A 16,561-nucleotide genomic window follows, 5' to 3' on the forward strand; every position below is an offset into this window, starting at 1 on the left:
TCATCCCTATGCTACCAAAAGATAACAGAGGATGTATGTGAGGAGGGATAGAAGGTCAACACACAGACTGAATGTAGCGCAAATCCGGGAATACTTACAAATACAGATATGGCCAAGTACAGCAAAATTAGGCAAAGGTAAACAAGAGTTTTCATGGCATCATATTTTGTCTGATCACTATTCATTCTGAGAATCAAACTATTTCACTCAGAAGGTACCTCGCTCTCCTATGGTCAAGGTCACATTCAGGTCAAGGTTATGTCCAACCAGGTGTGAGGACAAAGATACACTGAGACAATTCCATTGCTGTCATTGAGACCATGAAGTCCTGAACTGGTCCATATGGGACAGTTTCACTATGGGTAATAAAGTTTTCCCCACATCACCATGAAAACATTTTCCAACATCAAATCTGAGATAACCTCTGCCAGCTCAGTTAGGGAGAATTAATGTGGCAGGGTGGATGGTACAGTAAAAACATCCCTGTTCTGGCCCTCTGGCCCAACAACACAAACAATTCCTCAAATCCACAGTACGGACTGGTCTCCTGGTGAGGGAGATGGGATTTCTATGCACAACTGCAACTTCCCTGCCCCATCCCTCTGACCTCAAATGGTGCTGCACTGAGTGTCCAGGTGAACATAGCTAGGTGAGCTTAGGGCCATCAACTTCATCCATCCAGGTGTCAGTCATACATGCCAAGTTGGCTCCCTCACCCAGGATCAAATTGTGAATGGTCAATATTTTATTCTGAGCAGACCTGGCATTTAGCGACACAGCACCAAGGCAGGGAGCTGGCTTACTAGCACCCCCAGATTCTGAAATACAGCGGGTGAAGCAGGAGCCTGGGCTTTGATGTAACTAGCCCTCCTTCTACTCCCTGTATACCTTCATTCACCTCTGTATTGCCTCCTAAACATGTTACCACCCTGCGCCACCTCTACAAAATGACAGGAATACAGCAGAGGTTCGTGTCAGAGGAACTCAAACTATGAGATACTTTTAAAATAAAAATATCAAATGTGACTCACACCTCAGCTCACATCTGGGATAAAAACTCACCACTCCCCCAGTTTCCCACCCTAGAAAGGCACAGTTTCATGCAGGATTGGACTCACACTCCATAGGCATGAAATTAATTTTCTCTAACACACATTACTCTAAACCACTTTCAGCCTCTTACCCTGAAAACAGTCTAGAGAAAAACACAACACTGCCCCAAAGCATAGAAATGAACAATACCACACATAAAACCCTGGCCAATAAAATTGATTAAAAGGGGTAAATCTTTGGTCCACACAGCTTCCCAAAGAAATGTTCCCCTTTGGGATGGCCCCTGCCAGCAGCATAACCTGCTGCCTGCAGCAGGCTTGGGCAATGGGCATACAAGCACTTTATCATGACTAGAACACGCATGCAGCCAGTCTGAGTGAAGGTAACTGAAACCACCAACTGCAGCATATCCTGTAGACACCCGCCATTCCAAAATTTGATGATAAACTGAGTTAACACCTAAAATCTACTCCTTCCATTGAAGCCTCACACCACAAGAAAAAAATCATTGTTTAACCTCTCTATTCAACCCTCTCTTTCTTTCTCTCTCACACACATCTCCCTAAGCCAACATCACTGCCACTGAATTTGGTCTTCCCACATCAAATCCATCACTCTGCAATAGAAATGAACCCCTTCCATGGGCACCAAACTAGTACTGTATTCTTAAACAGTGGTCAGGAGCTAATGATTGAAAACTAAGTAGAAATGAAACCTTCTAGGGTGAAAAAAAAGCAATTAAAATTATTTTAAAGGGGAAAGTATTGATAATTCACTGCGAAAAGCTTACATTGTCTCAACAGTATCCTGAAAGTAAGACTGGATACATACAAATATAATGCTGGCTTCCTCTCAAGATAGAAGGTTCTGAATTTGCCACCATCATTATGTCAATCACTGCTAATAACAGACCACAGCGCCAGTCATTATTCTCAACTGAGTGGCATGCTGACAGGAGGGCTGGTCAGAAGCTGGAGTATTCTGCTTTTGTTAACACATATTTTCTCCAATTCCACAAGGAACAGGATGGAACACATGACCAAGTAAAGGAAACAGATGTTTGTATGCTATTAGCTTTATATTGGCAGATGGAGTAAGCTGAAGAGAGCCAAAAGCTCTTTCAGAGATACCGTACTAATTTTTTTCTGCTGATAGACTCAGGAATCTATTATAAAGGATATAGTAAATAACTGTTGGAGGTAAGTGCTCAAAATGTCTATACCAGCTCTGCAAAGAGATGTTTACTCCTTTGATGACATACAGAATTTTGTACAACAAAATTGAAAGTGGAACCTGAAAGAAGTAGCTGTTCAGGAGCATATCCTGTGAAAAACAGTTATTGCATAAGGAACTGCTCTCAACCTATTCCAAAGAGGCCTTAATATACTCACCTATCATCTGAATTCTGCTCATCATGCAAGAGGCGCTCCTTATTTAAACCTATCTTTTCAAGTTCATGTGTAAGCTTTTCTAATTCATTATTCATCTGCTGTGTCTTCAGTTTTTCATTCACCAAATCCTTTAAATAGATTTTTGAAAATGTGTTGAACATATAATATTGCAACAATGCCATTTCTAGAGACTACAGCAGGAGACTCAGGCAATAGATTTTAAGGAAGTTGAAAGTGGCTTTAAGAGAGGTTTCCCTTTCAATGCTGAACACAAATATTTTTTATCTCAGTCGTCTCCCACTAATTTTTTTTTAGGTTCTTGAAAATTCTACAGAAATATGCCAAATCAGTTTGCCAGATTTGAAATTAAAATGTAGATACACGCAATAAAGCTGTGATCCTTATTTCAAACCACCTTCAGCTCTCTGAAAAGACTATATTTTGTCTCCATCCTGTTCACACTTACTGCATAAACTTCTAGTTGATCAGCAATTATATTCCAAAAACAAATATGAATTCACTTCAAAGGTTTGTCTCCTTTATTTTTCTTGGGTATTTTGTAGTTAAGGAGATTTTATCCAATGCTGGCCTTGCCTTAGCAGAGATAACTTTTGTTTAAATTGGAAAAAACAGTTCCCCAACCATATCCTATTCTGTCCCAGTGGATTCCACATCCCTCAGAAGCAGCTTTGGGGAAGTGTTAGGTAGGTAGGAAAGATGAAGTGACCCAGTTTGCTTAGGCAGAAGCATTTTCCCCTCACACTAAGCCACCATTGGATGCAACCCACTAATTTTATACCTGTATTAAATGACTAAATCCAACAAGATAGTTCAAACGTTCAGTACATATGATCCTGAATAATAGAGCCATCAAGTGTTATAACAATTGCTTTCATGCTAGCTCCTTTCACTGAAATTGCCATTATTCATTTGGTTTTTATGGAGTATCCAGATTGTCAAATGGTTGTATTCTGGTATTGTCTCTGTTGTACTCCTGCTCTTTTTTGCAATGAAACACAAACACAGCACCAGGCTGTTCAGTGTGGACAGGCAAAATGTCATCACAGCTTTTAAGAACTAGTGTGCCTTCAATGAAAAGCTTCCTTCTTGCAGTTTCTTCCTCATTATTTCTTCATTTCAGTCTGTATGCACCTGGAGGACTAGTTATCAATTAGTACTTAATTAGTCAGCTTCTGATGCCTGTAATTACTGGTTTCCTTTCACTGTTTCATAGCAAAATGGCTATCATTTCAGTATAAAAAGGCAAGTGGGGGAGAGTTAAAGGAAACCAGACTTGTCACTATGGAGACGAAAAGCTGATTAATCAAGGACACACTCATTACTGCAAGGAGGAAGCTAATAACTAATGTTGCAGGGGACCTGCTTATAAATAAATATTAGAAAAGGAGCAATGAGGAGGGCAAGTGCTAGATATTATACAGTCCACAATGCCTCAAAACTGCCAACAGGTCCCAGTGTGGAAGCAAACAAATTGCTGGCAGATGCTGCCTGCATTGCAGTGTGCGAGTCAATGATATTCACACAGCTCAAATGCAAAAATTTCTGCTTTGCTCATAACACAGGGAGCACAAAAAGAAGTATGGACATCTTTTGTCACCATTTCTTCTTAATGTATGAGCAACTCAGAATCCACCAAGCTCATAGTGTTTGAATACACAAATAAAACAAAAATACATTAAATTTGCATGAAATCGACAGTTATATTTTTTTGAATGTTACAGCTGCATTACCCTTTATAATTATAATTATCATTCATTAGGAAATATTACCTCCCGTAATGTGACAAGTGTTTTCTTGTCAATGGTGGCTCTTTTTACAAGCTCTTTATTTTCCTTTTCAATCTCTTTTAAACGAATAGAAGCTTCTTTACATATACCAATTTCCTTAACGAGTGACTTGTTCTCTTTTTCCAGATCACCAATTTTTACATTATTTTCTTCTAATGTGCTGTCCTTAATATCTGCTTGTTGTCGAAGCCTCTTGTTCTCTTTTTCCAGCTGTTTCTTATCTTTTTCTAGCTGAGAGGTCTCTTGTTCCAAAAGCTTGTTCTCTTTTTCCAATTTTTCTAAGCGTTTACTAGAGATTTTGAGTTCTTCCAGATTTTTTTGTAAGGTTTGATTTTCTGTCTCTAGATCCTGTAGTTCACTTTCTAGATGCTGAATTTTTTTGTTGGTGTTTTCTAGGGCTTTCTGCAGTCTTTGGTTTTCTGTATCCAAACCCTGGTAACTTACTTCTAAGCGTTCAGTCTTCTTAAAAGAAGTTTTCATAAGATCCAGGCTCTTTTGAAGCTGTCCTTTCTCACTTTCCAGTTCTTTATTTTCTAGCTCTAACTGAGCCATCTTGATATTTGTACTTTTCAAAGTTTCAACTGTTCTTCTGAGCTCTAAATTCTCTTCATCAAGTTGTGTATTCTCTTTCTCTAAGGACTCTAATTGAAAGCTGAGATTTTTAAGACTATCTAGAGTCTTTTTCAGCTTTCTGTTTTCAGCGTCTAGACTTGAGTTCTCTTGTTCTAAGGAATCTATTTTTTCACACGTAATCTTTAAGTTGGTAATCTTTTTCTGTAATAGTTCATTTTCTTTTTCAAGATGTTGAACTTCTTTCTCCAGTTCATCTGCTCTTTCTCCCTTCTCTTTATAATGTTCTAACTCTTTCTTCAGTTGCTTCTTTTCAAATTCTATCTTATTTAATTTACTGCTTGTCTCTTTAATAGATTCATGGAGAATTTTATTTTCCTTCTCAATATCTTTCACTCTTGCTTCAGCACTGATTTGTGAACGCTGTCTGAGGGAAGCCACTGTTCGATTCAAATGCTCATTCTCTTGTTCCAGTATTTTAATCTAAGTAATTGAAATGAAAGTTTAAACCAGGCTAAAAATATTTTACATTAACAAAATCAGTTACAAAAAATATTCCAAGAGTTAAAGAGCACAAAAGTATGAAGTCAGTTTGAATAATAAAGTTAAGCCTTTGGTATGCTGTGAAGCAATCACAGAATTACCTCACCTACAAACCTATTAAACCTAGATCTCATCCTATTTCAGGGGCGTAGGAGAGCAAGATGCTCTAGAATCTCACGGGGTTCTTCTTTAAGAATTCTGTCTATTACACCAACATATGGGGTTTCATTTAACAGTACTGACTGAGGATGGAAGGCTAACATTTTGGTACCTGGATGTCTTTGAGCTCAATATTATGAATGGCTATATGACCCAAAGAACTAAAGTAGAATTGGAAAGGTTTTGCCAAGGAGGAAGGGCTTAGTTAAGCACTTTAACTGCAATTCCAACTCTCCTTAACTCAGTAAGTCACAATGAATTCAACTGGACGTACCATATTTTTTCTGTGTATAAGACGCCCCCATGTATAAGACACCCCCTATTTTGGGGGACTCCAATTAAGAAAACATTCCTCAGCACTACCCGTGTATAAGATGAGCCCCAATTTTAAACCTACTTTTTTGGTAAAAAAACAACAACCTAGTCTTATACATGAAAAAATACGGTATACTTTGGGGTAAATAGGATTGTAGTCAACTAAGTTTTGCTCAGAATAGAGCCACTGAAATTAAGGACCCTAATTTAAAAGAGCTTATTAATGTCACTGTAGCTACTCCAAGTACGATTAGCATTGGAGACAATCCATTGTTAGGATTGCAATGTTAGAAAACACTAGGATTGAAATTCTACATCCCATTGAAAGTCTACATCCCAATTCCAAAGAAGGGCAGTGCCAAAGAATGCTCCAACTACCGCACAATTGCGCTCATTTCACACGCTAGCAAGGTTATGCTTAAAATTCTACAAGGCAGGCTTAGGCAGTATGTGGACCGAGAACTCCCAGAAGTGCAAGCTGGATTTCGAAAGGGCAGAGGAACCAGAGACCAAATAGCAAACATGCGCTGGATTATGGAGAAAGCTAGAGAGTTCCAGAAAAACGTCTACTTCTGCTTCATTGACTATGCAAAAGCCTTTGACTGTGTCGACCACAGCAAACTATGGCAAGTTCTTAAAGAAATGGGAGTGCCTGATCACCTCATATGTCTCCTGAGAAATCTCTATGTGGGACAAGAAGCTACAGTTAGAACTGGATATGGAACAACTGATTGGTTCAAAATTGGGAAAGGAGTACGACAAGGTTGTATATTGTCTCCCTGCTTATTTAACTTATATGCAGAATTCATCATGCGAAAGGCTGGACTAGATGAATCCCAAGCCGGAATTAAGATTGCTGGAAGAAATATCAACAACCTCAGATATGCAGATGACACAACCTTGATGGCAGAAAGCGAGGAGGAATTAAAGAACCTTTTAATGAGGGTGAAAGAGGAGAGCGCAAAATATGGTCTGAAGCTCAACATCAAAAAAACCAAGATCATGGCCACTGGTCCCATCACCTCCTGGCAAATAGAAGGGGAAGAAATGGAGGCAGTGAGAGATTTTACTTTCTTGGGCTCCTTGATCACTGCAGATGGTGACAGCAGTCACGAAATTAAAAAAAACCTGCTTCTTGGGAGAAAAGCAATGACAAACCTAGACAGCATCTTAAAAAGCAGAGACATCACCTTGCCGACAAAGGTCCATATAGTTAAAGCTATGGTTTTCCCAGTAGTGATGTATGGAAGTGAGAGTTGGACCATAAAGAAGGCTGATCGCCGAAGAATTGATGCTTTTGAATTATGGTGCTGGAGGAGACTCTTGAGAGTCCCATGGACTGCAAGAAGATCAAACCTATCCATTCTTAAGGAAATCAGCCCTGAGTGCTCCCTGGAAGGACAGATCGTGAAGCTGAGGCTCCAATACTTTGGCCACCTCATGAGAAGAGAAGAATCCTTGGAAAAGACCCTGATGTTGGGAAAGATTAAGGGCACTAGGAGAAGGGGACGACAGAGGACAAGATGGTTGGACAGTGTTCTCGAAGCTACGAACATGAGTTTGACCAAACTGCGGGAGGCAGTGCAAGACAGGAGTGCCTGGCGTGCTCTGGTCCATGGGGTCACGAAGAGTCGGACACGACTAAACGACTAAACGACAACAACAGGATTGAAATAAAGGCAGTATAGAAGATTACTAAAGCATGAAGCTTCTCTGCCTGCTTAGATACTAGTGAAAAACATGGACATAGTCCACCCACAAGGTGCTCTGACAAAGTGGAGGAATAGAAAAAGCCAAATAACATTTTTGAAAAAACATGAAAACAGTAGCAGGAAAAACAGACCATGATTACCAAATCCTATAAAATAACATATACAATTATTTTAAAATGTCAGTCTTGACCATCTAAAGAAAGTTAAGGTTGAAAAGCGAAAATCTTTGTCATTTTACCTGTCTCTCTGAGTTTTCTCTTAGAGTCTCAATAGTCTTTTCAAGTTGGGCTTTCTCTTTCATTAGATCTCTGCTAAGATTCTGACTATTCTGAAGACCTTGTTTCTCTTCAGAAAGTTCCTTCTCAAGTCCTTCCAGCTAGAGAGAGAAAAACAAAACAAAATTGATAAAATATTACATTCCAGTGTATAAGACATGCCGGAAGTTTTTAGTTATTATTTGTTTCTTAATCAAGTCCATATTCCCCAAAATGAAATTTTCCTATAAGAGAAATTACAGATCAAGGACAACATACAGAAGTGTCCGGAATATCTAGTTTTTTGACACCTTTATTTCTGAAAATTTACGTATATTATGTAAAAGAGTGTTAAAATACATTGAACATCTTGTGGATTAAAAGTTATTTGTATTAGAATCAAAAACACTTTAAATATAAGAATAAATCATTATTTTGACAGAGATAAACTGCACCAAGCCTTGGGCTTCCACATTCTCCTCCACCAGTGTGGCTGTGAAGTGCAGATTAGCAGCTTTCACATCTGTTTTTTGATTACCCAGAGTTTAGCGTTACATCCCAGCTCTACTGTAGGTTAATCTTAACTACAATTTGTAGATTCATAACTCAAGGATTGAAGATGGCTTGCTTCAACTAAACCATTGTTAGGATTAATCATTCTTTGTTGGGTATAGATGAAACAAGGAACTGCAGTTAATAAAAAATGGAAGGCTCCTGATCTGCTGAATAGCACTGATAACCAGCCCCTTTTATGCTATTTGCAGGTGTGCTTTGAATCCAAACTGTGCCTTCAAAAGTGGTTGCTGTTTAGAAGCCTGGTTTGCCAAGGGAAACTTAAGTGTGTGTAACCAACCAAAAGATTAACATACAGCTACAGCAAAATATACTTGAATGAAATATTTCTAGGTAGCATAACACCACAAAATTTAAAAAGAAGGGCTTAGAACAAAGCAGAATTTATATTTATTTATTATGTATTAAAAGGCATTTGTCAATTGTGTTTCTTCCTATTTTTTTCTGCCCTGTTCCAATTTTGAGAAAAGTTACCTGAAACAGGGCAGAAAAGGTCTGACTAATAAATAGGCAACATATTTAATATATATAATTTTGAAAAAATATACAAAAAATAAACAGCAAACCATTAAGAGTTGCTTTATTTCAGAAAATGCTTGTCAAACTAATCAGTAAATCCTCTGGCTATACATACACAGATAATATTAAACAAAACATTTATTTGGAACAAGAGACTTAGGACAGGGAACCTACAATGAAGTTCATGATAGAAAGCTTACAGAAACTTTAACAGAATAAGATATTTTTAGAATCTCCATTTTTGAATTATTTGCTAGGATTTACCTTCTTCCTATTTTAAAAATACAACAAAAATGGTACCTTTTTACTTAGTCTTTGGTTTTCCTTTTCCATTTTCAGCATTTTTGAACTGCTGCCTTCTGCAGATCCCACTGCATTTTGCAACTCTTCCACAGTCTTTAGCAAACTTTGGTTTTCCATTTCTAGTTTCAGTAACCTACTTGATGTCAATTCATTCACTTCATGACCAAGTGACTTTCGTGGAGCTGTGGGTTTGTTTTTTAAAAAAATGGAAAAGATGAAGTTTCCCATCCATTATCTGGAGATATTTCTTATATGCAATTGACACTGCACCCTTGGAATAATGTTGAAGCGAACCACACCACTCCCTATTTGATCGTGCTCCTGCCACACACCCATGAAGACATAATAGTTCCCTCTTAAGACTAAGCCATAATTTAATGATCATTTGTCTACTGCCAACAAAACATGATGTGAAATAAAGGTGTGTTGTTGGCTTACAACTTTTGTGTGTGTTTAACTCTGGCTTGGAGTTACATGTGAATCCAACCAGCAACCTCCCTTAAACTATTATCTATTTAGCTATCCCAGTCCAAACACTCACCAAACTACACCTATGGTTCACCTATTGTTGAGCCATATTACTGTGTTCACATGGGTACATCTTTGGGCCCATCCAAGGACAACTGTTTACAGAATATCTGTCTACAGCATGTGGAGTATCTGCAATGTTCAGTTGCCCATATAAACAGAAGAAAATAAGGAAATGCAGAAGTAAATCTTCATCTACCTTCAGAAACTTCGGATGATCTGTTTATTTGTTCAAGTTCCCAGCCCAAATGCAGTGATTCATCCATACTTTGCTTCTGAGCCATTTCAAGTGTCATATTTTCCTCCATAAGTTCCTCAATTTTCTTCCGGTCCATATCACGTTCCTTAAACATTGTTTACATGGGGGGAAAGCTCTTTAAAAGTTCTTCTCAAAGTGCACAAACCAATTTCAGTAACAATTTCCCCCCCAAAATGCTACTGACTTAATCTTTTCCTATGTTAAAGGATCTTGATCTAGTGTTAGCAGTGGGAAAAAGACCTATTTAAACTTATGCTGGTGGAACGTGCATAAGCACTCCCTGCCCCCCCCCCATTCTGCCCTCTTCCAGATACAAAACAACCTGTGCATTGGCAATCACATGTCAATTGGATGCACCTAAAACGGTCCCCCCCCCTGTATATGCAATCTTAATTTTTAAAAATCAACCATTAATTTTTTTATTATTATATCAATACAGTGCGTTACCAAAATCATTCTATATCAAACATACTTGTTTCTTAAGAATAAAGCAAGCAAACTAACTAATAAATAAGAAAAAAAATAAAACCGGCTGATTATATATATATAAGCACAACATAGTATCATAAATTGCTTTTTAAATTGTTTTAGTAAAGATGAGGTTAGTAGAATGGCGATATTTAAGTGGAAGAGCACATACTTTGCATACAAAAGGCCTAGGTTCAATCCCTGAAATCTCCAGGCTGGAAATCCTCTTGTCCAAAACTCTGGACAGTACTAAGCTAGATAAACCAACTGCCTGATTCAATATAAAGCCAACATTCTGTGTTTCTATGACTTGTTTGAAAATGGAACAAGTAATGGTTTGTTAACAAACCATGGCTTAGCAGATTCATAGAGTGACATTCAACGTCACGTGAGCAGGCTTTTGTTCATGCAGCAGGAGTCCAGAGTTAGGGGACCCTCCAGAGCACACTGGAACACACTGGTGGCAAGTCCCACTAAGCAAATAGGCAAATATCACTGGATGTCACCTATAATAATTAATCCAGCATAATTCTGTTTTTAAAACCTACAGATCTGATGTCCGTTGTTGTACGCTCACCGTTTCCATATCATGAAGTTTTGCCTTTAACTGTAAGTTTTCCTTTTCCAGTTCGTGCAGTTTATCGGAACGGGCTCGGGTTCCCTCCAACTGATCTTCCAACATTGTCTTTGTTTCTAGAAGTACTTGATTATCTTCTTTTAGCTCCTACAATAATCAGAAAGAAAATTGAAGCTGAGGATCAGTGTGTCAAAGAACATAAAAATGGCATTGACTGAACAAAAGTGATAATTTGCTGAACTAAGCTTTTAACAGAGTTGTGTCACACACACAAAAGTTTGATGAAGTTACTGTTAGGATTCATTCCCAGAGTTGCAGTCATGGAATTGTTTTTATCACATGACGGTGTATGTTTTCATTTCACATTGTGGGAAGTGACGGAGACAGGATGTTTTCATTACTGTGTTTCCGTGATGTAGGATTTTTGTCCTTTGTCCTTTCTCTTTGCTGTCTGATGCTGAAGAGGAAGGAGCTGAGTTACGATGCTCCAAGTGTGTATATGTAAATAAACGTAGTTTAGCCAAAAAGCTGCGCTACTGAGTCTGAACACTGACTGCCTATACTCTGCTAATCCTGAAGTGTGCTGATGCCTCTTGGTATCAGTCGCTGTGATGTTCAGGCTGGAGAAAGTTTTGAATCTCCTGACCGACCAAGTCCTCTGTTTGAGGCATTATTAGGTTCCATGGATTGTACACTCATGGGGGCGGTAGATGGTTGATGGAGAGACCCTGGGTATGTTGGTCTCCCAGGGTGAGAGCCTGGGAGGAGAAAGCAAATATCCTAGGTGAGAGCCGGGGGGAAATACTACATTCTCTGGATAGTAAAGGTTAACAACTATCTTTAAGAGAAGACTCCATATTCTATATGTACTTTTTGTAGCTGTATGTCATGGACTAGCTGGATGCAGAGGAATAGTGGGAGGCACTGGCTGAGGATCTCCTGAGGGAAGGAGGCTTAAGAGCCCGGGGATTGGTGGTGGGAATACAATGAGAAGTCAAAAGGAGAAACCTGGGAGGAGGAGGCATTGGGAGTTCAGGAGGTAACAGGCTTTAGTGAGCAGGGAGAGTCTGTGGCAGAGAGAAGTCCAGAACCAGAAGCAGAGGCAGAAGCAGGAAAGGAGGGCCAAGATGTAGAGATGAGTCAGGCCAGTGAAAAAGCAATGGTTTCTCCCTGCCTTGCTACAACAAACTCCCCTCCCCGCTGGTCTTACAGGTCCAGGAGAGGTATGAAGCAGGAGGAGCAAAGATAGGCACGTCGGCATAGTCTCAGATGCTTGGGAAGGACCTGGGGAGAGGAGGTGGCTTAGGCAGCTGTGGGAAGGCAGGGACCTCCAGTCTCCATAATTGCCTCATAGGGGCAAGACCTACGCCTGGCACTCCTGAGCAGATCCTGTTTTTCTAGTAAAAAGTTAACTTGACTTATTTATGGCTGATTTGCTCCTGACCCTGTTTTTTTATTTTTATCTACATTAGTTTTCTATATTTTATTGTATTATGAAAAATGGTACCGGTAATAAAAATCTTAAAAATAAATAAATCCAAACACCAAAATCCCTAACAGTAAAAACAAACAAACAAACCTCCAGTACAGAAGAGTAGGATTAAGTGACTGACATTCACAAGTTTTGTGTGCTTGTATACAACCCCTCGTATGAAACCGCTTTGCTCCTGAATCACACAAGCAGGGAAAGAAACTAGGAAGTTGCAGTTAGTCATGGCTTTCCATTACGTGAAAACCAGTACTGTACTTCAAAACAACCAGATTCAGAAGCTACTAACAAATAAAACCTTTAATTTTTAATGTTTGAATTTCAAGTCACCTCTACTCTAGCCTTGTAGAATTCAATATCGTGTAGCCTCTCTTTATATCGACTGACTTCACTTTCAAGCTTGTCAACCCTGATTGCCTTCTCTCTGAGAGCATCAAGTTCATCACGGTACACCCTGGCAGAACGGGCATCTGAAAGCAAATTCATATTCTAGCAAACAAAACAAAACAAACAGATTTAATTATTAATTATTTTGTAGAATAAAACATTGACATCACAGATCTGCAGTGAGCAACACTGAGTTTTCATGCAAGATGACAAAATTAAAGCTTGGAGAAAGACACTAAGCTATTCAAAATACTAAAGGCAATGAGAGGCAAAACAAAATGCATTCAGATCCACATACAAAATCTGCATGCATTGCATGCAATTCAATCCTATGCAAGTTTACATGGAAATACACATGACTTCAATGAGGTTTGCTTCAAAGTAATTGTGGGGAAAACTGAAGCCTCAATAATCTTATTATTTAACTTTGAATTCACCTTCTCACTGAAATTTTGAAACAATTACTGTAACACGATTACAGAAAGAGTGGTAATCAAATAATTATCTTAATCCCAGGATAACTGTTATTTCTTATATGTATATAAAAGTGTTGAGGCAATTTCAATGCTGTAATGTACCTCTTCAAAGGAAATATTCCCTTGATGAGACTGAGTTGTCCAATGACCAGTTTCACAAACATGCTCTGCTTGCTTTAAATTCAATTAAACTGTAGGAATCAAGTTATGTTTGATGACTTGTCATTAAGGTCTGATGAAGTCAATAACAACTAGTTATAAAAGTAATGCCAATTGTTTTTTCACCATGTCAGTTTTATTCTTCCATGTTTTTGGAAACACTTTTCAACATAGGGTTCATACAATTTATAATATCATATTGGCCCAACATTTGAATGAACCTCAAGTAGAGCAGGAAAATACTGCATCCAAAAAAACCAAAATATGGACTTGAGGCAGAACCCAGAGCTCCTTAGCACAAAAACCTATTTAATCCAGGGTCCTAGCTTGGAGCATGACAACACATGTAATTAATTAAACTGATAAACACAAATAAATATACTTAATCAAAGCACAATGGCCTGAGAAGTTATCTTTAATTTCCAAACCTCTTGCTGCAGTCTTTTCAATTCAACTTCAATTTGTTCCAGTTCTTGTTTGCAATCCAGCAACTGTTCAGTCTTCTCCTCACTAAAAATAAAATTATTTAATTAAAAACAGGAACTAAACTCATTCCAAGAAGGGACAGAACAAAATGAATAGACTGCCCCTTCATAGTTCATACCAGAATTTATGCTTCTTCTTCTTCTTCATCATCATCTATTTATACCCCGCCCATCTGGCTGGGTTTCCCCAGCCACTCTGGGCAGTTTCCAACAGAATATTAAAATACAATAATAAATTAAACATTAAAAGCTTCCCTAAACAGGGCTGCCTTCAGATGTCTTCTAAAAGTCAGATAGTTGTTGTTCTCTTTGACATCTGGTGGGAGGGCGTTCCACAGGGCAGGTGCCACTACTGAGAAGGCCCTCTGCCTGGTTCCCTGTAACTTGGCTTCTCGCAGCGAGGGAACTGCCAGAAGGCCCTCAGCGTGGATCTCAGTGTCCAAGCATAACAATGGGGGTGGAGATGCTCCTTCAGGTATACTGGGCCGAGGGCTTTTAGGGCTTTAAAGGTCAGCACCAACACTTTGAATTGTGCTCGGAAACGTACTGAGAGCCAATGTAGGTCTTTCAAGACCAGTGTTATGTGGTCTCGAGTCACCAGTCTAGCTGCCGCATTCTGGATTAGTTGTAGTTTCCAGGTCACCTTCAAAGGTAGCCCCATATAGAGCACATTGCAGTAGTCCAAGCAAGAGATAACTAGAGCATGCACCACTCTGGTGAGACAGTCTGCGGGCAGGTAGGGTCTCAGCCTGCATACAAGATGGAGCTGATAAACAGCTGCCCTGGACACAGAATTAACCTGCGCCTCCATGGACAGCTGTGAGTCCAAAATGACTCCCAGGCTGCGCACCTGGTCCTTCAGGGACACAGTTGCCCCATTCAGGACCAGAGAGTCCTCCACACCTGCCCGCCTCCTGTCCCCCCAAAACAGTACTTCTGTCTTGTCAGGATTCAACCTCAATCTGCGATATCATGTGGTTTTGAGCACTGTGAAACGGGATGTCTTGGACAGTGTGTGTGTGTGTATGTGAAAAATTTAAAAAAATCTATTGAATGTATATGTTGTTGTTGTTTAGTCGTTTAGTCGTGTCCGACTCTTCGTGACCCCACGGACCATAGCACGCCAGGCACTCCTGTCTTGCACTGCCTCCCGCAGTTTGGTCAAACTCATGTTCGTAGCTTCGAGAACACTGTCCAACCATCTTGTCCTCTGTCGTCCCCTTCTCCTAGTGCCCTCAATCTTTCCCAACATCAGGGTCTTTTCCAAGGATTCTTCTCTTCTCATGAGGTGGCCAAAGTATTGGAGCCTCAGCTTCACGATCTGTCCTTCCAGGGAGCACTCAGGGCTGATTTCCTTAAGAATGGATAGGTTTGATCTTCTAGCAGTCCATGGGACTCTCAAGAGTCTCCTCCAGCACCATAATTCAAAAGCATCAATTCTTCGGCGATCAGCCTTCTTTATGGTCCAGCTCTCTTGAATGTATATACCGTCCAGCTCTCTTGAATGTATATACCATCCTATAACTGGAGGTCTCAAGGCAGTTCACAGAATAAAACCAAAATATAAAACCACAAAATACATAATCAAAATAAAAACAGCAACCCAATAGCCCCCCTCCCCAGTTGACTGATAGGGGCCATGGTCTATGATTCTATGACCCCCTGGGTGGGTTACATTGGACCCCCTGGGGTCTGTGGATCACCAATTGGAAACCACTGCAATCAGGGATATTAGCTCTGCTTTTTAAAACCAAATAAATAATTGCATAAAGCCTATTAGCATACAGTATATGAAATATCAAATTGATCAGACTGCCTACTTTTCAAACAGGAAAGTTTCACCTGCCAATTCCTTAAGCTTGAACTACTACTAAAAAGCAGGACTACAAGAGTTCATTAAAAAGCAGGCAAACCCTAGTCAACAGTCACATCATATATGCCAGGCGTGTCCAACAGGTAGATCGTAATCTACCGATAGATCACTGGACATCTGTGGTAGATCGCTGGTAGATCATTGGCTCCCTTCAAAGAAGCTGAACAACTGTGGCTCCCCTTTAAAAAAAGCTCAACAAGGCTCCCCTGAAAAAGCTCAACAACTTTGCCCTGAAACCCCAAAAAAGGGGGTAGATCACTGCCAGTTTTTAACTCTGTGAGTAGATTACAGTCTCTTGGGAGTTGTCCACCCCTGATATATGCTTTATTTTCAATGTCTAATGCTCAAAATGTCAATTATTATCCTCTGATCTACTTCTGCAAGGATGGGTAAATAAATGTTCTCTTCCTGATACATACTACAAAGAATCCAATTTTATTATGAATTTTACATGTCCAATGGAAATTTATTTCAAGCTTCATTAAAATCAAGATAATCCAAATTATTCAAGATTAGAAAATCACGTAGTCTAAATCTGATATTATATAAAAGATTCAGTGTACATAGGGTTAAGATAGGGTTAAGCTTGAGAAAAAATAACTTGAAAGGATACACACGAACATGGTTTTATAGTAATTGCTCCTTAAATCTCCATACATG

General features: G+C 39.3%; 1 protein-coding gene across 7 annotated transcripts in view; it reads right to left on the reverse strand.

Annotated features, from left to right (window-relative positions):
* CCDC88A (coiled-coil domain containing 88A) overlaps positions 1-16,561 on the reverse strand; it is a 90,402-nt gene that overhangs the window by 31,988 nt on the left and 41,853 nt on the right. For all 7 annotated transcript variants that reach the window (XM_035110950.2, XM_035110948.2, XM_035110947.2 and 4 more), the window contains exons 9-16: positions 13,972-14,053; positions 12,852-13,010; positions 11,033-11,179; positions 9,928-10,072; positions 9,198-9,382; positions 7,790-7,927; positions 4,235-5,305; positions 2,445-2,572 (exon numbers count right to left, since the gene is read on the reverse strand). In XM_035110950.2, coding sequence (XP_034966841.2) covers positions 2,445-2,572; positions 4,235-5,305; positions 7,790-7,927; positions 9,198-9,382; positions 9,928-10,072; positions 11,033-11,179; positions 12,852-13,010; positions 13,972-14,053 — 2,055 coding nt within the window. The remainder of the gene's footprint in view (positions 1-2,444; positions 2,573-4,234; positions 5,306-7,789; positions 7,928-9,197; positions 9,383-9,927; positions 10,073-11,032; positions 11,180-12,851; positions 13,011-13,971; positions 14,054-16,561) is intronic.

Source organism: Zootoca vivipara, chromosome 3 (assembly GCF_963506605.1).
Source record: "Zootoca vivipara chromosome 3, rZooViv1.1, whole genome shotgun sequence".
NCBI classification, from domain to species: domain Eukaryota; kingdom Metazoa; phylum Chordata; class Lepidosauria; order Squamata; family Lacertidae; genus Zootoca; species Zootoca vivipara.